The sequence below is a fragment of the Oncorhynchus masou genome, chromosome 5, assembly GCF_036934945.1.
Source record: "Oncorhynchus masou masou isolate Uvic2021 chromosome 5, UVic_Omas_1.1, whole genome shotgun sequence".
Classification (NCBI taxonomy): Eukaryota; Metazoa; Chordata; class Actinopteri; order Salmoniformes; family Salmonidae; genus Oncorhynchus; species Oncorhynchus masou.
The window spans coordinates 30,315,720-30,336,485 of NC_088216.1; the positions used below are offsets into that span (position 1 = coordinate 30,315,720).

At 41.9% G+C, this 20,766-nt stretch overlaps 1 protein-coding gene across 1 annotated transcript; it reads right to left on the bottom strand.

Annotated features, from left to right (window-relative positions):
- Nucleotides 1-457: 457 nt before the first annotated feature.
- Nucleotides 458-20,412, bottom strand: LOC135539388 (calcineurin subunit B type 1). Its single transcript, XM_064965243.1, has 6 exons — nucleotides 20,178-20,412; nucleotides 13,619-13,658; nucleotides 3,896-4,072; nucleotides 3,468-3,527; nucleotides 3,031-3,215; nucleotides 458-2,739 (listed from the first exon to the last, which is right to left on the bottom strand). The coding sequence occupies exons 1-6, from the start codon at nucleotides 20,178-20,180 to the stop codon at nucleotides 2,692-2,694; spliced, it is 513 nt and encodes a 170-aa protein (XP_064821315.1). The 5' UTR covers nucleotides 20,181-20,412; the 3' UTR covers nucleotides 458-2,691.
- Between the last annotated feature and the right edge of the window lie 354 nt (nucleotides 20,413-20,766).

Below are 20,766 nucleotides of genomic sequence, written 5' to 3' on the forward strand. Positions count from 1 at the left end.
GGCCGGAGAGAAGGAACCATTGTGAGGAGACGAGAGAGGACACAAGGAAACTATTGAGATTCACCCACACTCAATAGCAACGTTTAAGGTCTTATGCTACCATCTAATGGTCATTTTAGAGTATAACAATAACACCCATGACCATCTGTGGATTCTGCTTCTGCTTGGTTGAGTGCATTTTTCAGTAGAATAGAATTAGGTTGTCCTATTATGAAAAACAGTGCTGTACATGTGGGGATACTAATCATCAATAAAACACATTTCCCCTCCTACTTTCATAGGACAAATATCCCTTTGCTGCTGGTCTTTTAACAAATCGGCTGGCATTCTATTAAAGCGCATTCACACTTATTCTGCAGCGTGCTATCACAACTGCATACGTTCTAACCGAAGCCTCATCTTGCAACGGTCATAATGCACACAGTACATGTATTGTCACACAATTCACAGCCTCTAACAACTTTCAAATCTTTTATTTCTCTTTTTCATATATGAAGTTTCAATGGTTCCCACAGCAGATGCAGCATGCAGAGATGGATAAGAAGAAAAGTAAAACCTAAGACTGAAACCGTTTTTACCTCCACCCTATACCACCCCATAATAAAACAAACACACACACACACACACACACAGAGATCCCTTTCATCCAATAGTGGACATATTTAGCACAAACCTAAAAAAAAACTAAACCAAGGAGGGAGCACTAATACTACCGTGTTTATAACAAATATCTAAAAAAAAAAAAAACTAATAAAAAAACTACAAATGACAGGGAAAAAAACTAACATCTTGAATGGTTTCCACCTGAAACAGAGCTGGTCGTCTACTCTGGGGCATAAGTGAAGCTTTGCTGGAATAGAAGTGACAGAAATATCCAAAAGATTATAGTTGTTTAGAATAACAGGTACATGTAGTGGAGTTACTTTTAGTCATTTCCATATTAATTCAACATTTACCAATCTTTTTTTTTTTGGCAACATCCATATATGTCATTTTCATTCATGTTATAATATATTAACATTAAGATTCATATGTAAACAGAGCTTTTCAAAAAAATGGATCTACATGCACAAGGAAAACAAGAGAGAGAGAGCCCTCCGTGTCATGCGAGCACATCACAAGACTTCGGGGCCTTTTAGGATCTGATAAGAACCATCGTCGTGCGGCACGCCGTCGAAGAAAACAGCGGCACGAGGTTGGCGGGCGCGTGCGGCACAGGATCACGCACTTGATCACCCGCCCGTTGGTGCATTCAGTTGAGCAAAAAAAGCAGAGCCTCAAACTGAAATACGTTTAATTTCATAAAATGTATAGATACAAATAAAAACCTGTTCTGTCGTGTCCCTTATCTCTGTGTAAAAAAACATTGGTAGCTTTGTAATAAAATGCCCTTGTTGGTTGCATCTTCAACAAAACTCAAGAAAAAAACTCAAGAATGGTCAGAGGTAGGGAGGAAGAGGGACAGCACACCTGTGACCTTGCACTATTACGAAAACTCACAGCAAGAGTCCATACAATGTTTGAGAAACCGAATTAAAGATGTTCATGAAATAAGCAAATGACATTGTCGAGAAGGCAAAATGTGTACGTTGAAATCAACGCCTCTCATAAGCCTAACCAACTTAACATCCCTCAATGTCTCAACTATAGCCTACTTACTGTAAGTTACCTCAGCTCTGCCTGTAGTTAAATGAAACATTTACCATAACACAAACATTTAAACCAAAAGCACTCATCTCTACTTCTATATGATAAGTCTGTAACCAATCCACATCTGTAACTTAACATGGCTGACGTTAAAGCAATAAATACAACACACATTATTCTAACGGCCTGTGAGGTCATACCATCCAGAATGAAGACGTGCTTTTTGTTGGAATAGGAGACTAAGGTGATTATTATTCGCATAACCAACCAGTGACTCAAAAAAGACTTGTCCTTGAAGTAGACCATAAGCTTGTATGTGCATAAATGTAAATATTTTTTCCTCTATCTCACTGCATCTTCAAAAGCAAGATGATCGATGTCCCTGACAATATAAACATGTATAGTGCACAATCCCCCCCCCTTATTAAAAAAGCTGTCTTACATGATCTTAAACCTAGCTGTTCAAAATATTGAGTGAAAGTAGAAGGAAAAGCATTAGCCATGAAAATGTAAATCGGATCGTTTGAATCGTGCATTGGGCACATTGAAATAAGCAATTCTACCGAATTTCGATAGACGATATATACCATTATATTCAACCGATTTATAATATGTTCTGATTGGCACTTCATGCTCTATTTTTGTGTTGTGTTGAAATCAAGTACATCACAGTTAACTACACGCATCCCCCCCAAAAAGCCAAGACCAAAATAAATATGACAAAATCCCAACTGCCTCAAAATGAAAGAAAAAGAAACACACTAACCTTCCTCCACCAAACTGAAACACTCACTCACTCGATAAAAATCTGTCCTTCAGGCTGTTAAAGTGCTACACCGGGTTATTGAGAGAATTCATGTTCAATAACACTTACAAATGGTTGGCTTCAGAAGGCTCAGGTTGGGGGGGAAAAAAGGTGGCTTCACAGAGGAAAATACTTCCATTGAAAAATACACAGAGAGCGTTGCTGAATGACACCTTGAGCAGATCCTCAGAAATGGAGAAGAAAGCGAAAAGGTGTTTTGAGGGGGCCCGTGAGGTCAGTCACACGTCCACAACCATCTTTTTGTGTATGTCTAATCCTCCCACCACCTAATGGAAGACAGAGGGGCAAGAAACTGTCAGACGCCACAGACACCTTTGAATTTGAACCGAAGTGATATACTGTGATAATGGGAATATGATTGCAACGTTTCAGAAAGTTCTGGAGTTTTTTTGTTGTTGTTGCAGAAATACTTGTTGGAGGATTCCCTCCCTGATTAATCCCTACTGGTTCCTGAAATCCTCCAAATGGGATTTCTCAAAAACTTCTGAACATTTTATGGAAAGTTTCAGGAAATTTGCAACCCTACCACAGAGTACAACTATGTTTCTTCGACTCACCGCACAAAACTCCTCGAAAGATATTCTCCCATCGCCGTCTTTGTCTGCGTTGATGATGGTTTTGTCAACAATCTGCTGAAGCTGGGTGTCCTTTAAGTTGTTTCCCACCATCATCTTGAGGACCTGGAAGAGTTCGCCATTGGATATGTAGCCATCCTTGTCCATGTCATAGATCCTGAAGGCAACTATACGACAAGGGAAAGATGGAGGATTGGGTCAGACCTATTTGAAAAGGTTTTCAAAATATGCACATTTCAAAGGTTTTTGAAGGAAGAACTTCTGAGAAAGGTGGATACATGTTCATACAGGCAATCAAATCACAAACATTTTCTTTATGAGCTCTGCATTGGTGTGTATCAAAGGTGGGTAATCATTTTTTTTAAATGGAGGAAACTTCACAATGAAAGCAGTTGAGATTTGTTGGCATTATTACTTACAGCGCAATTTCATCTCTTTATCACCTTTGACACTGAACTGGGAGACACCCTCAATGAATTCTGTCAAAACAATGTGAAGCCATTTTGAGTCAACCAACAATTAAAAGAACCGTAACAAGGACATGAATACACAGCGGGTCATTATTCCATTCACTCAGTTGTATAAGAGCTAGAGGGTGTTTGTGAAAGAGTTTGTTGTGCATTTCCCTCAACTTCTGATTTAAGTAGGTCAGCATAAAGTCATATTGCAGGCTAACACTTACTAGAAAAAAACATTATACATTTAAGCATTTGGTTGATGTTTTAATTTCAAGGTGAAACAGCACCTATCGTTATCCACAAGGATAGCCTACACAAAGACACCAGACAACAAAAGCTCTTTTGAAGTTATAATTTAAAAAAGGTGAATAACCCCATATCAGTCTTACCTTTGAAGTCGACTTCCCCATTGCCATCTGTGTCAAATATATCGATAACTCGCTGTACAAGGGGATTCTGTTGGAGTTCCGGTAAGGACATAAACTCTTCCACGCTCAAGGAGCCAGAGTTATCTAGGTCGAGTTTCTTAAATCTCTTTCCTAGCCTCTTAATCTCATCAGCATCAACTGAAATAGAAAAGGAGAGAGCAAGAAGGGCAGAATTAAAAAACAGTCCTATTCACATATAAGGGAACAAAACTTCCACAGCAGACTCCATTTTCTAGGGTAGCTACCACCATCACCACTGGGTTTCGGAAGAACACTTTCAGCACATGGGGGAAAAAGAAATCAACGGGCTGGCTCGGCCACTTACATCTGCTGTTATGGTCCTTTGCTGCCTTTAGAATCGATTCACCTGTCCCCGATTGATTCTTACCCGATTTCTTTCGAGCGCTGGCCATAGCATAGCCGTCCCAAGCTACCGCCCACCTAGTGTAGTTTGATACTGGTGGCCAACCTTGAGCTACAGTAGCAGCATACCTCTCGGATCCCCACTCTAAGCTCTTTCATTGTGCCATGTGACACCTCGTTAACACACTAATCACTGGACTGATATCCATTAATCGTAACATGGACACAACAGCATGAGGTGGACTTAAGTGTGAGCAGTAATGAGGGCGGGACTTCACAGAATTAACCTTTCCCCCGGTGCTGCTCTGTGCACAATGCTTGATCCTGTTCTCTGTTTAGCGTTTAAACACCATATCATTTTTTAATGTTTAATTCTATATACACTGCCGTTCAAAAGTTCGGGGTCACTTAGAAATGTCCTTGTTTTTGAAAGAAAATCACATTTGTTGTCTATTAACAACATTTGTCAGAAAAACAGTGTAGACATTGTTAATGTTGTAACTGACTATTGTAGCTGGAAATGGATCATTTTTAATGAAATATCTACATAGGCGTACAGGGGCCCATTATCAGCAATCCTCACTCCTATGTTCCAATGGCACGTTGTGTTAGCTAATCCAAGTTTATCATTTTAAAAAGGCTAATTGATCATTAGAAAACCCTTTTGCAATTATGTTAGCACAGCTGAAAACTGTTGTACTGATTAAAGAAGCAATACAACTGGGCTTCTTTAAACCAGTTAAGTATCAGCATTTGTGGGTTCGATTACAGGCTCAAAATGGCCAGGAACAAAGCACTTTCTTCAAAAACTCGTCACGTCAGTCAATTCTTTTTCTGTGAAATGAAGGCTATTCCATGTGAGAAATTGCCAAGAAACTGAAGATCTGGTACAACACTGTGTACTACTCCCTTCACAGAACAGCGCAAACTGGCTCTAACCAGAATAGAAAGAGGAGTGGGAGGCCCCGGTGTACAACTGAGCAAGAGGACAAGTACATTAGAGTGTCTAGTCTGAGAAACAGCCGACTCACAAGTCCTCGTCTGGCAGCTTCATTAAATAGTACCCGCAAAACACCCGTCTCAATGTCAACAGTGAAGAGGCGACTCCGGGATGCTGGACTTCCAGGCAGAGTTGCAAAGAAAAAGGCATATCTCATACTGGCCAATAAAAAGAAAAGATTAAGATGGGCAAAAGAACAGACACTGGACAAAGGAATATTGGGAAAAAAGTGTTATGGACAGACAAATCTAAATTTTAGGTATTCTGATCCCAAAAAATGAAAAGATGCTTGACGCCATCTGTCAAGCATGGTGGAGGCAATGTCTGGGGGTGCTTTGGTGATGGTAAAGTGGGAGATTTGTACAGGGTAGAAGGGATCTTGAAGTAGGAAGACTATCACTCCATTTTGCAACGCTATACACTGTGGACGACGCTTAATTGGAGCCAATTTCCTCCTACAACAGGACAATGACCCAAAGCACAGCTCCAAACTATGCACAAACTATTTAGGGAAGAAGCAGTCTGCTGGTATACTGTCTATAATGGAGTGGCCAGTCACCGGATCTCAACCCTATTGAGCTGTTGTGGGAGCAGCTTGACCGTATGGTACATAGGAAGTGCCCATCAAGCCAATCCAACTTGTGGGAGGTGCTTCAGGAAGCATGGGGTGAAATCTCTTCAGATATCCTCAACAAATTGACAACTAGAGTGCCAAAGGTCTGCAAGACCATAATTGCTGCAAATGGAAGATTCTTTGAAGAAAGCAAAGTTTGAAGGACAATTATTATTTCAATTTAAAAAAATCATTATTTATAACCTTGTCAACATCCTGACTATATTTCCTACTCATTTTGCAACTCATTTAATGTATGTTTTCATGGAAAACAAGGACATTTCCAAGTGACCCCAAACTTTTGAACGGTAGTGTATATGATAAATGTTCCAGTAGTTTGTAAACATGATCAGCCTCGGACTAGTATTAAATCACCTGCTGAGTCTCATTGTAAATAGCAAGCTATTTCTATCAGTCTTAGTGGCACAATTCATATCTACAGACAGTCTTTTAGGTCAGATTTATTTGACAGTTAGACAATCCCAAGTTTCTCTCTGATCCAATATGGGTTGGGTTTGCTGAGCCGCTCCTCTGGGCACCTCAACATGCCAGTTGTGTCTTAGTCAGCAGCGTTGTACCATGATGACAGGCTTAACAAGTAGGAACCAACTGCTGCCATAACCGAGACCCACCACTAGATGTACCACAACAAGTGAGTGGGGTGTCACGAACTCCAGTAATACTATGGTGGCTGTGTGTGCGCTGCCAATACAGCACTACACTGAAAACTGATGCCCTTCTACATCTATATGTGAGCATTCCCTTGGGCATAGCATGGCTAAGTGGCCGGCCTTTATGAATGAACTGGCTTTTATGACATATACAGCTTAGTTTGCGGCCATTAGATATTTCCCAGTCACCCTGAATTCCTGTTGTAGGGTGAGACAACAATGTTAGCAGCAACTTACGACTTACGACGTGGGCAGGGCATTGCTCGATAAAGACATAGGAGATTCTGCAGTGCCAGGGGGTGCTTCAGTTCCAAACGCTGATTTCAAGCTCAGCATTAATTCTAAAATGATACAGATTCAAACAAAATGCTTCAATTCAACTCCGGCTAAAGAGAAGTAGAACATCTATTTTAAAACTATTGTCAATCTTGCTTGGTTCTTGGTTAATATTCATGGTTGCTTCCAGCTAGATGGATACATAAGCATTTTTCTTTTACAAACGCTAGAACCTGTTCAATTCATACCACACTTGTTTTCGGGCAAATAGCTTCATGGAGTACTATGCTTCTCTAGACGGAAAGCCTGGTGAAGTCAAATGGTAGAAAGTAGCAAAAACTTTGTTGGAAACAGTGACGTCTCACTTGTCAAACCAATCAAATGCCTTGCTTGGGCGGAGCTCAAAAAAAGATGCCCACTTATAAATTCTTCCTTTTTTTGTAGAGTGTTCATGCAGAGAAGTTGTAATGGCTTTATAGAGCACACTTCTAGCAAAACATAATTCAGTTTCTTCTCTAGGGTTTCTTCCATTTTATGCAAAACTAGCATACGGAACAACTCTCTGCAAAATGTGTCCTACCAAATTGGAAAACATAAAACACGCAGCGCCTTTCTACAGGCATATGGGGGAGGGTTCTTGAAATCTAACATCCAATCAAAATGTAGCCGCTTAATTAAGCGGCCCATTCTAGGCGTTTTGGATGGCTATGTGAGACTACCAGGCAACAGGTGCTTAAGCATTGGTAATTTCATATCTCTACCCCAAGAACCGTATTCACTATATGGAAAATTAATTTAAGACAAATCAATATAAGCCAGAAAGTGATCCTTATGCACTCTTTTCCAGACCCCAAAATCCCTTCTGTAGTAGTCCAACATGGAGACAATGAAGGATGCCATTGAAAATAATTTGGATATAGCCAGCCCATTTTTAGTTAAATTGATTTTACTTATAACTTAAATCATTTCAGTGTTAATGATGGACTAACTCTTGTATTCAAGTTGCTCGACGAACTGAGAAAAGATTTAAAATACCTCAATAGCCCCTCCCCTGACATAACCTCTTTAGCGGGTACACAAAAAAATGCAGCTGCAGAGGTACAGGCCCCAACAGCACTGCATTAATTCAATTACACGGGCACAACAGCATATACCAGACAGCGCCGGGTACCATTCTGTCCGTGTATACAATCCACGAGTGTAGCTCAAATAGATAAGAGGGAAAAAAGTATTTATAGCAGAGAGAAGAGAGAAACACCCCTCACTCCACACACAGCTAAACGGCTGGTGCTGCCCTCCCCTCGGGAAACCCCTAGCAACAAGGAAACCCAGCTAGCTAACATACAGAAGGGGGGAGGGTATTTTGAGGGCTGCAGTCAGACAGCCAGCTGGAGAGGCTTTCAACACAAACTGAGCTGCAGAAGGAGACGATGTGCTACATTCACATAGGTTTCATAATTCGGTTCACTGGGCCTCATCTCCCTCACAACCAATGACCACACCTACACAACAGCAAGTAAGCGAATGCGGAAGCCAGTGCAGTCAAGTGTGCGCTTGAGTGTGTGTCTTCGAGTCCTCATGAATCAAGCCCAGGTTATGATATTTTAGGAACAGGGTTACCTCTACAAATGGGTTTATCAATAATTTGTTATGTTAGTGTTACTAGCATTCAGGCAGGTGTCAAGATTTGGCCCCATAAGAGTCTAAATAGTCATTCTAGAAACTGGCTTGCTCTAGAGACCTGTAAACAAATAATGTCCCCCCTTAGAGAGAGATATAACGGCTATGCAAGCTAGCCAACGAGCTAGTCAACATCACACCTATGAACCAACAGAGGCAGATAATCTGAAAAGAGGCAGATAATGAGCCAGTAGCGGTGACTACGTTGCCATTTACGTGAAGGGGCTACGATGAGTGCCATCTCAATGGGCTGCCATCTCTCTTAATTCGCTGCCGCAGAAACACAATCCCTCCTACATGTGGGCCAGTCATTACTGAAAAAGCAGCACCCACTGGGGCGCATCAAAGCACTGCAGCTCTCCCAAACAGCCGAATAAATACTCTCAGCTCTCTCTCTACAATGGCTATTCCCAAACGGAGGTACGTGCAATGCCGTTGGGGGTACGCCAAATAAAATTGTGATTCACATTTTCAAACAGTCCATTTAGATTTTCCAACGGGGCTAAACATTTGGGTGAGATGTTTTTTTCTTGACAGAGTAGCCTCGGTTAAAATTTATTTTTGGCAGTGAAACATCTAGTGTTCAGCGAAATAACAACACAGTGTCAAATACAGGTAGCCTAGTCAAATAATTAACATCCAATCACATTAATCGTTACTCTCTCACGGGAATTCCACTAACGGTCATTATGTAGCCAAACATAGCTGCAGCTCATTCCGTTTGCTCGAAAATGGATGTTTATTGATGGTTAAATAAGTAAGGCCCGCGTCCATAGAGACACATACCAACTCTACTGGTAGTACTGCTACTACCAGCAGTACTACACCTGCACCTGTCGACGACAAGTTGTTCTGCTTCCACGAGCACATCCAATGTTAGCATCAGTAATTCTACATTTGTTGCTAGCCCAGCTGGCATGGACACTTACAGTTGTGAATCTGATGCAGCAGAAGAGCTTACAGTCCCCTTACCCGGGAAAACACCCAACAACAGACAGGGACGTTGGACCATCGAAGAGGGGCAAATATGATGAGAACTACATTGATTTGGGGTTCACTTATATTGGGAGTAGTGCCTTTCCTCAGCCACGGTGTGTTATATGTGCATAAGGACTATCTCACAACATGATGACACCTTCACTCTTGCGTAGATATTTAGAAACGAAACATGCCAATTTGAAAAATAAGCCACGGGAGTTTTTTTGAGCGAGAATTAAGACGACTTTCGAGTAGTAAGACATGTATAAAGGATACCATTAAGAAGGAGCTAGAAGCGTCTTATATGGTGAGCAACTGAGTGGCTAGGACAGGCAAGCCCCATACTATTGTGGAGGACTTAATTCTTCCTGCTGCCGCGGATATGGCTGGGACAATGTTGGGGGGCAAAAAAAAACTAGACAATGCCTTCATCAAACAACAATGTTTCACGACACACCAGTGACATGGCAGAAGATGCTTTGTAACAATTACTGCTTCGCATACAAGCCAGTGAATTCTATGCGTTACAGCTGGATGAGACAACAGGCGTGGCACAGCTCCTGGTATATCTCCCTTACGTTTATGGGGGGTCAATTAAGGAAGACATACTCTTCTGCAAACCACTGGGAACCAGAACAACATGAGGATATTTTTAGAGCACTGGACAGCTTTGTGACATCAAATGGACTTTTGTGACGAAGATGTGTTGGTATCTGTACTGATGGCACAAAAAGCCATGACAGGGAGACCTAGTGGAGTGGTAACACGCGTGCAAGCAGTTGCTCCCAACGCCACTTGGGTACACTGCAGCATCTACCGAGAGGCTCTTGCTGCCAAGGGAATGCCTGAAAGCTTGAAAAGATGTTTTGTACACTACAGTGAAAATGGTTAACTGTGTTAAAGCAAGGCCCCTGAACTCTCATATTTTCTGCACTATGCAATGATATGGGCAGCGACCATGTAATGCTTTTACAGCATACAGAAGTGCACTGGTTATCAAGGGCAAAGTATTGACACTATTTTTAAATTGAGAGACAAGCTTCGTTTTTACTGACCATCATTTAGTCATCACTGACCGCTTGCATGATGACGAGTTTCTCACACGACTGGCCTGAGGGATGTTTTTTCTCACTTGAAAGATCTGAATCTAGGATTACAGGGACTCTCCACAACTATATTCAATGTGCGGGACAAAATTGAGGCTATGAGGTCTTTCCATCATTGTATGATTTTTGTGTGCAAATGAACTCAAGCTTACGGACAATGTCAAATGTGATATAGCGAAGCACCTGAGTGAGCAGGGTGCGCAATTACGCAGGTACTTTCCCGAAACGGACGACACAAACAACTGGATTTGTTACCCCTTTCATGCCCTGCCTCCAGTCCACTTACTGATATCTGAACAAGAGAGCCTCATCAAAATTGCAACAAGCGGTTCTGTGAAAATGTAATTTAAATCAGAAGCCACTGCCAGATTTCTGGATAGGGTTGCGCTCAGAGTATCCTGCATTGGCAAATCGAGCTGTTAAGACACTGATGCCATTTGCAACCACGTACCTCTATGAGAGTGGATTCTCAGCCCTCACTAGCATGAAAACTAAATACAGGCCACAGACTGTGTGGAAAATGATTTAAGACAGACTCTCCAATACAACCCAACATTGCAGAGTTATGTGCATCGTTTCAAGCACACCCTTCTCACTCACAATTTTTGATTAAAAAAAAAATGGTTTTATACGTAAGATGGCTAAATAAATAGCCAAATGTATTATTATTATTTGTGCCCTGGTCATATAAGAGCTCTTTGTCATTCCCACGAGACGGGTTGTGACAAAAACTCACACTCATTCTTATGTTTAATAAATGTATCATATAAATGTAGTGTGTATCATTTAAATGTAGTATAAATGTAGTGTACATATAAATTTAGTGTGTGTGTGGCAGGCTTACAATGATGACAAAAAAACATTTGAGAGTGTACGGACCCTGATGCTAGTGGGGTTGTGCAGCTGGAGGTTGAATGTTTGAAGCACGGGTACGGGACTATAAAACGTTTGAGAACCACTGCTCTACAATATATGGGAAGTTAGTTTGTCTTGATGTGCTGATTTGTAACCTCAATTTAGATGGTTTATTATCTAGTTGTATATACATCATGTTTTTGTGATTGGAATGTGCCTGTGTGAATATGTGTACAAAAAACAAGTAAATACAACCTGTCTACTATATAGATGCAGACACTCAGTTTGATGAAGAACAGATCATAAATTGCTCCAAAGAACAGGGTGGCCGTCTGTGTATATGCATGCATATTTGTGTGTGTGTGTGTACCCATGCTGCACCACCATGCTTGACTGGTGCTCCTTACGACCAAAGCTCTCAGGGAGGGGAGGGGGGAGGTGAATAAACACTGACGAGTCTTTTTACTCTCAGTGCATCTCAAATCGTTTTGATACAATACAATATACTTCAAAGGTCTGATTGAAGTGCTGAATGACCTGAGCAGGTCAGTTGTTGAACAGTGGGTACTACTACAGAAAAACAGAAGTCTGCAACTCAATTGAAGGTGTTAAGCAGGGAGTCACCGTGTTGTTTTCTTGAAGCAAAAAAACAAAAACAGTCTATGCAGGGCCAGTGGAGTTTTATCTGCTAAGCCACAGCTTCAGCCCTGCACAGGGAGTCACCTAACCCTCCGAGTAGAAGCTTCCCCATATCCAACCTTCACCATTCGGGATAAAAGACTGAACTGACCAGCATTCTAGAGGTCCACTAATGAACGCCCTTGACTAGGGATCTGGGTGAGCTACCAGTGTTCAGACCCTGCCAGTTCGGAGCGCACAGCTGATTTAAGGCTGTGCGCCTTCTTGACATGGTGAACAGCTGCCCACGCCCTGCTCCCAGGAGGGAGGGAGGAAGAGACTCCCCAAAATACCCCACCGTAGGGAAGTCCATCGGCTGGCTGAGGTTTGAGACACCTGTCGATGTCTCTTGTTTTTGATTGTCCTGCAGGTGCGCAGCCCAGACGTGACTCTGTAAACACAGGTGCGTTTTGATGATGGCGGTTGTGTCAGCTGGTCCATAAGCCCAAGCTGTTTGAGAAAATGTCCAACTGAGGCCAGCATTAAAGTGGCAAGTCTTTATGAAGTGGGACCCCTAAATCAACTCCAGAAAGTTTGTCTACTTGCACTCTACATTATAGTCAGGTCTCTCAAAATGACTGAAAACCGAGCATTTGGCAGTCAAACACATTCTGTAAAAGACTGGGCAGGGAGAAACAGAGAGGGAGATTGTTTTGGGTTTCAAGGCAAGTAAAGTAAAAAGTGCCGTCGTAAATCACCTAGCGTAACAGCTCGTTAGGGAGGTGCAGAGGTGGCCCCCCTGCGCCGGTTTCCCACCCCCCAGAACACACTCGACACCGGCCAACATTGACGTCCGAGCTCCGGCTCTGCACACCACAATCCTCCACAGGAGGGAGTTTCTGAAAAAGACCCTGAAAGTTCAGTCCTGAAACTCTAATTAGCCCCCTTTTCTCTTGGGGGTGGGGGTGGATTGATGAGGGTGGAGGGTTGGCGCAGCAGAGCGACAAACCAATTAAAAATGGAATATTACTCAGACTAAAAATAAATAAGGCTCTCCCACCAGCCCTGAAACTGACCTTTATGAGGGGAGGGGGGGGGGCATTTTTAGCCGTGGCAGCAAAGTGTTCACGCCTCCCAGCAGCGTCTGAGACTGGGTCACACGGTGAAGGGCTGAGGCCTGAAGAATGCAGTATAGCGTGTGGTGATGTATATATTGGTCTGCTCAATGTTGGCTGTCATATTGATTCCCCCAGCCAGACCAGTGTCCCAGACGTATGTGAACTGCAACGCCTATGGTAGATTCTGGCCTTTGAGTTGACTGGGCGGTCACTCTTTAAACCCAGAGACAATGCAATCCCATAGTCTAAACTTTTTGACATCACAATTGTTAACGGTCAATGTATTTACATTCATTTTTATGTATTTACATGCAGAAATGAAGATTAAACCCCAGTCACTTATGAACATTACATACAGGGCAGACCACAGCTGATATCGTTGCCAGCGATAATCTCAAAAACTTACAGTGTGTACACATCTCCAAGGGATAACTTGCTTCGTTTCCCTAGAAAGAAAAGAGGAAAAATTGTTGTTGAGTGGTGACAATCTCATGTAAAGACACGATTGTATACTACCATCTCAACTTTGACACATGAAAGTGATGACGTGCTAATATGTTGATGTGAGCTTGGTACGTTAATAGGGAAACAAAATGAACAGACTGGTACGATATCCTGCTACCTGCCCCTAAAACGGCAGGTAGATTTGAAACCCGTTCTCAGTCCAGCCCACTCTAGGTATTCTGTTCATCCCTAAGAAGTGGCATTCTCCATTATGCATGAGAACAACAGAATGAACTGGATTCAGCCAGAGCTGAAAATTAGGGCAATCTATTGCCTTTGCCTTACCGCATCTCTGTGGGACAGAAAGGAATTGAAAAAGGCTGAGAGGAAGGCTTTGACTTCCTCATTAGATAAAGACTTGGGCCTTGACTGAACATCTAGCCAAAAGGGGGCATGGACTATACTAAATGCCTCAGAATAACTATCCATTTAAATCCAAGTTAAAACATTTTAGCGCATCATCTCCTGAATATCTTAGCGCACTGCTGTGGCTCAGTTGGTAAGAAGCATTAGCAACGCAAGGGTCATGGGTTCAGTTCCTGCTCGGGTCACATATACAGTGCATTGGGGAAGTATTCAGAACCCTTGACCTTTTTCACATTTTGTAGAAAATATTCTGAAATTCAATCTACACACAATACCCCATAATGACAAAGCAAAAACAGGTTTAGACATATTTGCAAATGTACCTTATTGACATAAGTATTCAGACCCTTTGCTATGAGACTCGAAATTGAGCTCAGGTGCATCCTCTTTCCATTGATCATCCTTTAGATGTTTCTACAACTTGGAGTCCACTTATGGTAAATTCAATTGATTGTTTCTATCCAAATCATGTCCACTCACACCTGTCTACGTATATAAGGTCCCACAATTGACAGTGCATGTCAGAGCGAAAACCGAGCCATGAGGTTGAAGGAATTGTCCGTAGTGCTCAGAGACAGGATTGTGTTGAGGCACTGATCTGGGGAAGGGTACCAAAACATGTCCGCAGCATTGAAGGTCAAAAAAAAAACAACAACTCTGGCCTCCATCATTCTTAAATGGAAGAAGTTTGAAACAACCAAGACTCTTCCCAGAGCTGGCTGCTCGGTCAAACTGAGCAATCGGGAGAAAAGGGACTTGGTCAGGGAGGCGACCAAGAACCTAATGGTCAATTTGACAGAGCTCTAGAGTTCCTCTGTGCAGATTGGAGAACCTTCCAGAAATCAAATCAAAACTTATTTGTCACATAAACATGGTTAGCAGATGTTAATGCTTGTGTAGCGAAATGCTTGTCCTTCTATTTCCGACAATGCAGTAATAACCAACGAGTAATCTAACCTAACAATCCCAAAACTACTACCTTATACACTCAAGTCTAAAGGGATAAAGAATATGTACATAAAGATATATGAATGAGTGATGGTACAGAACAGCATAGGCTAGATGGTATAGAGTACAGTATATACATATGAGAAATGTAGGGTATGTAAACAAAGTGGCATAGTTTAAAAAGAAGGACAACCATCTCTGCAGCACTCCACCAATCAGGCATTTATGGTAGAGTGGCCAGACAGAAGCCACTCCTCAGTAAAAGGCACATGACAGCCCGCTTGGAGTTTGCCAAAAGCACCTAAAGAACTTGCGGACCATTAGAAACATGATTCCCTGGTCTGATGATTGAACTATTTGGCCTGAATGCCGAGCGCCACGTCTGGAGGAAACCTGCCACGATCCCTGTGGTGATGGCAGCATCATACTGAGGGATGTTTTTCAGCAGCAGGGACTGGGAAACTAGTCAGGACCAAGGGAAAGATAAATGGTGTAATGTACAGAGAGATCCTTGATGAAGTCCTGAGCGCTCTGGAGCAGGTTCTCAGACTTGGGTCGAAGGTTCACCTTCCAATAGGACAACGACCCTCAGCATACAGCCAAGACAATGCAGAAGTGGCTTCGGGACAAGTCTCTGAATGTCAATGAGTGACCCGGCTAGATCCCGAACTTGAACCCAATCGAACATCTCTGGAGAGACCTGAAAATAGCTGTGCAGCGACGCTACCCATTGAACCTGACAGAGCTTGAGAGGATCTGCAGAGAAGAAATGGGAGAAACTCCAAATACAGGTGTTCCAAGCTTGTAGCATCATACCTAAGAAGACGAGGCTGTAATCGCTGCCAAATATGCTTCAACAAAGTACTGAGTAAAGGGTCTGAATACTTATGTAAATGTGATATCAGTTTATTTAATACATTTGCAAACATTTCTACAAACCTGTTTTTGCTTTGTCATTATGGGGTATTGTGTGTAGATTGATGAGGAAAAAACAAACAATTTAATCAATTTTAGAACAAGGCTCTAATGCAACAAAATGTGAAAAAAGCCAAGGAGTCTGAATAATGTCCAAATGCACTGTATACTAAAAATCTATGTTCAGTAAGTTGCTTTGGATAGAAGTGTCTGACAAATGTTATACTGGCTAGCGAGGCTACATTGTGTAAATCCACACATCAACCAGAATGTGCTGATGATGACTCTTTGGCAAATCTGAATCAGGATTTCAAGCTGAAATGTATTTTCTCTGTGATGAACACAAAAACAGCAAAAAGTAGGATACCTGTTTCGACTTGCTGCCGACCCCAAAGCCCGTCATAACAAGACTGATCATTGACAACCAGAAAGATGTGGCCATGAGTCTTTCCGTCTAGCTAAGCTTGGGATACAATACAAACAAAAATATGGCATGCATATAGGCTCCATATCCCATCATTTGAAGTCATGACAGGGAATGTCAAGAAAAGCACCATTCAATTTGTTTCAAGACCAGGATTTTCTTATTAGTCTCGAACGTCACTACGACTGGTCACTACGACGCTACGACTGGTCACTACGACACGTCACTACAACACGTCACTACGACTGGTCACTACGACTGGTGTATGTTACTTTTGGTTTGCCGAATAGCAATATCTAATTTCACATGTTCTTAATTTTATATCGTCTAACCTCAACTCCAAGAAGCCCATACTCAGTGTTTTCAAATCAATGGCACAGTAGTGGTGATGCTGCAATAGTACTGTGCCTCTGACTTCAGGTCACACAGAGCATTAAATTAAACTGGATTGAGGGGTTTAGGATTACACCATTTACTTGGTGTAAGGTCATGTCTGTGTGGTGGGAGTTGTAGAGTTGTAGTGGTAAAGCTAGTTTTGTAGTTATAACATTGCAAAATGGTGGGAGGGCAGATGGGTGGGATTTAGGCCTAACTCAACTGTGTAATTTGTACCACAAACATTAAAAAAAACAATGATCTTGTTACTTTCTTTTCAACATCCTTCCCGTCGGGCAACTCATATGTCAACAATCATTCTAAATAAAAATAGTCTAGGCCTATTCAACATTGTTACCAGTTAGCACTCACATTACTACAACTGGGTTTGGAAAGTGAGGAGTATTTTCTTCGAAAACCATCCCCTTTGTTTTATCTAAAACATCTGTATTAAGGGTTAAGAAAAGGCAAGCCAGTCTCCTGATACGCATTGTATTGAAAAACTGTTAGAGTATATGTCAAGGCTGGTAGTAGGCTACACATTCTGCTTGTGAGCAACATGACAGCATTATCTGTCAAGCTCAAAGAACTTCATACATTATGAAAATATATTGCAGCGATAGCCTAATACACTTGACTTCAGCACTTTTCACTGAGATCCTGCTTACAATAGGAATGTGGTTTCAAAGAGACAGCTTGAGTGTACAATCCATCTACCAATAGAATCCATTAAAACCAAATCAGCGTCATCCCGAGTCCTGGCTGCCTACAGCGACAGCCTATGAGTATACAGTACACTGAACAAAAATATAAAACGCAACATGCAACAATTTCAAAGATTTTACTGCTTGACAGTTCATAGTAACAAAATCAGTCAATTGAAATAAATGCATTAGTTACTAATCTATGGATTTCACATAACTGGGAATACAGATATGCATCTGTTGGTCACAGAAACCTTAAAAAATAAAAGTAGGGGTGTGGTTTCCAGATACTGAAAACCAGTCAGTATCTGGTTTGACCGTCATTTGCCTCATAGAGCGTGACACATCTACTTCGCATAGAGTTGATCAGGCTGTTGATTGTGGCCTGTGGAATGTCGTCCCACTCCTCTTTAATGGCTGTGCTAAGTCGCTGGATATTGGCGAGAACTAGAACACTGTCGTACGTGTCAATCCAGAGCATTCCAAACCTGTTGAATGGTTGACATATCTGGTGAGTATGCAGGGATTGGAAAAACTGGGACATTTATCAGCTTCCAGGAATTGTGTACAGATCCTTGCGACATGGGGCCGTGCATTATCATGATGAAACATGAGGTGATGACGGCGGATGAATGGCACGACAATGGGCCTCAGGGATCTCGTCACGTTATCTCTGTGCATTCAAATTGCAATCAATAAAATGCAATTGCGTTTGTAGTCCGTAGCTTATGCCTGCCCATACCCCCACCGCCGACATAGGGCACTCTGTTCACAACGTTTACATCAACAAACCGCTCACCCACACAACACTATACACACTGTCTGCCATTTGCCCGGTACAGTTGAAACCGGGATTCATCCGTGAAGAATACACTTCTCCAGCGTGCCAGTGCCATTTGAAGTTGAGCATTTGCCAACTGACGTTGGTTACGACGCTGAACTACAGTCAGGTCAAGACCCTGGTGAGGACAACGAGCAAGCAGATGAGTTTCCCTGAGACGGTTTCTGACAGTTTGTGCAGAGATTCTTCGGTTGTGCAAATCCACAGTTTTATCAACTGTCCGGTGGCCAGTCTCAGACGATCCCGCAGGTGAAGAATCCGGACATGGAGGTCCTAGGCTGGCGTGGTTACAGATGGTTGTAAGGTCGGTTGGACGTACTGTCAATTTCTCTAAAACGACGTTTGAGGTGGCTTATAGTAGAGAAATTAACATTAAATTATCTGGCAACAGCTATGGTGGCCATTCCCGCAGTCAGCATGCCAATTGCACGCTCCCTCAAAACTTAAGACATCTGCCGCATCGTACTGTGTGACAAAACTGAACATTTTAGAGTGGCCTTTTATTGTCCCCAACACAAGGTGCACCTGTGTAAAGACTGTGCTGTTTAATCAGCTTCATGATATGCCACACCTCTCAGGTGGATGGATTATCTTCCCAAAGTAGAAATGCTCACTAACAGGGATTTAAACACATTTGCACACAACATTTGAGAGAAATAAGCTTTTTGGTAAATTTGGGTGTTGTTTTATTTCAGCTCATGAAACACGGGACCAACACTTTTCATGTTGCGTTTATATTTGTTAGAAGCAATTATTCAGATCCTATACGGTATTTGTGGTAAATGCATGTGTTTTTCCTGAAACCGCTATGCACACTTGGTCTGAGCTAAACGCAGGTGCTTCAGAAAGGCCGGTATGCATGCTTAATAATCAAGTGGCCTACAAACCCCCCATACATGGGCTATGCAAGTGCAAATTAATGTAGGCCTATGACTGTTGGAATTGGGAGGAACAGGAAATGGTAATAGGTCAGTGAACTACAAGATATCAATATTTTTGTTATTGGAACTCTGATGCAAATTGATAAGACTGACGTAGTACTGAAACTGTATCTGGTCTTCTGCCATGCATGTAATTTTAAAGTCATTTCTTCAGATCCCTGTACCAGGACTGGTAAAAATAAAATTAAAATAATGTAACAAGAGGTACATATATATAGAAAATGTAAGATGAGGTGAATCTTTGGGAAGCAATTGCTTCTTCCTGGAAATGTAGTTTAACATTTATAAAGTGACTTACTAACTATAACGGTCCTGTTCTTTAACACATTTCCATGAGGAGTTAGCTAGCTGTATTGATTGGGGACCACCTTGACATACTCTTAAGTGACAACCAGGAAAAGTGCCCATTTGCTGTGTCTATGTTGTAACTAGTGCTCGTCCAGCCTATTTGGACCTGCGTTATAAAGAGGAATATTGCCGATACAAAGTGACAAGCGCATCTAATGTATGCGCAAATGGAAGGCGTGACAGCCTATCGATATTGTTAGTGTTGCCTGCTCGCGGGTTCGGAAGAAAAGATACGATGTTTCACGTTTCCCCCTTGAGCTCGCGCCATTATTCATGTGCCTATAGCTTAGCTAACTGGCTAGGTGGTTGGTTTAGCTACTTGTCACACATTTGAGAAGTCTCAATATAGCTTTTCGGAACACACCAGAATGCGATAAATCACCAAAACACAACGTTGGCCACATTGTCATATCTGTAAACATGAAATTGTGCGTGCAAAATTGTAACGCGACAAAACGCTTTCAAGCTCATTTGGTCATAAAAATAGTACGTAGTGCATGCGAGATGTAGGATAGGCTTGAGAGCTATGCATGCGTATGGTGTAAGATTTTGTACACATTTGGTTCAACACGAGAATAGCAAGCTATAGTTTTCCTTACCATTCTGTCGGTTGGGTGTCTTCACCTGGTGAGCAAGGGAAACAATTTGAAAGGACGACGTTGCACAATCAATTAAGACTATGTTTCAAGGAAATATTTCTAGTTGTAATAAATATAGACCAGCTTGACTTGCTCTCGCCTTTTCTCTTTACGGATGACGGATTCACTGCAGTAGCTATGGTGGAACCGCAGAGGAGGTTGTGTTGGTGTAGAGAGTGAGCGAGGTTGAAAGGCGAATAGGGGGAGGTGCGACTATACAGTACATCCGGGTATTCTGTCTTTTTCTTTTAATGTATGTATGCCAACCATGTATTGTGACATTCATATAAAATTGTAGCCTATCCATCAATACAATTTTTAAGCTATGAGTTTAATGATTTTCGACGTAGGCCTATGTCCTCATCCAGTTTCTAAACGTAGACCTATACAGTAATGTTTAAATATGTGGGAAAATCGACCAATGAATATGTACGCCTCACCTACGGACTTGCCAATAAAGATGTTCGGTTGTAAGATTGACTATTGCAGCTCTCTCTTTCACAGGCATGAATAGCCATACTGTACTAGATTTAAAAGATGAGGCCTAATT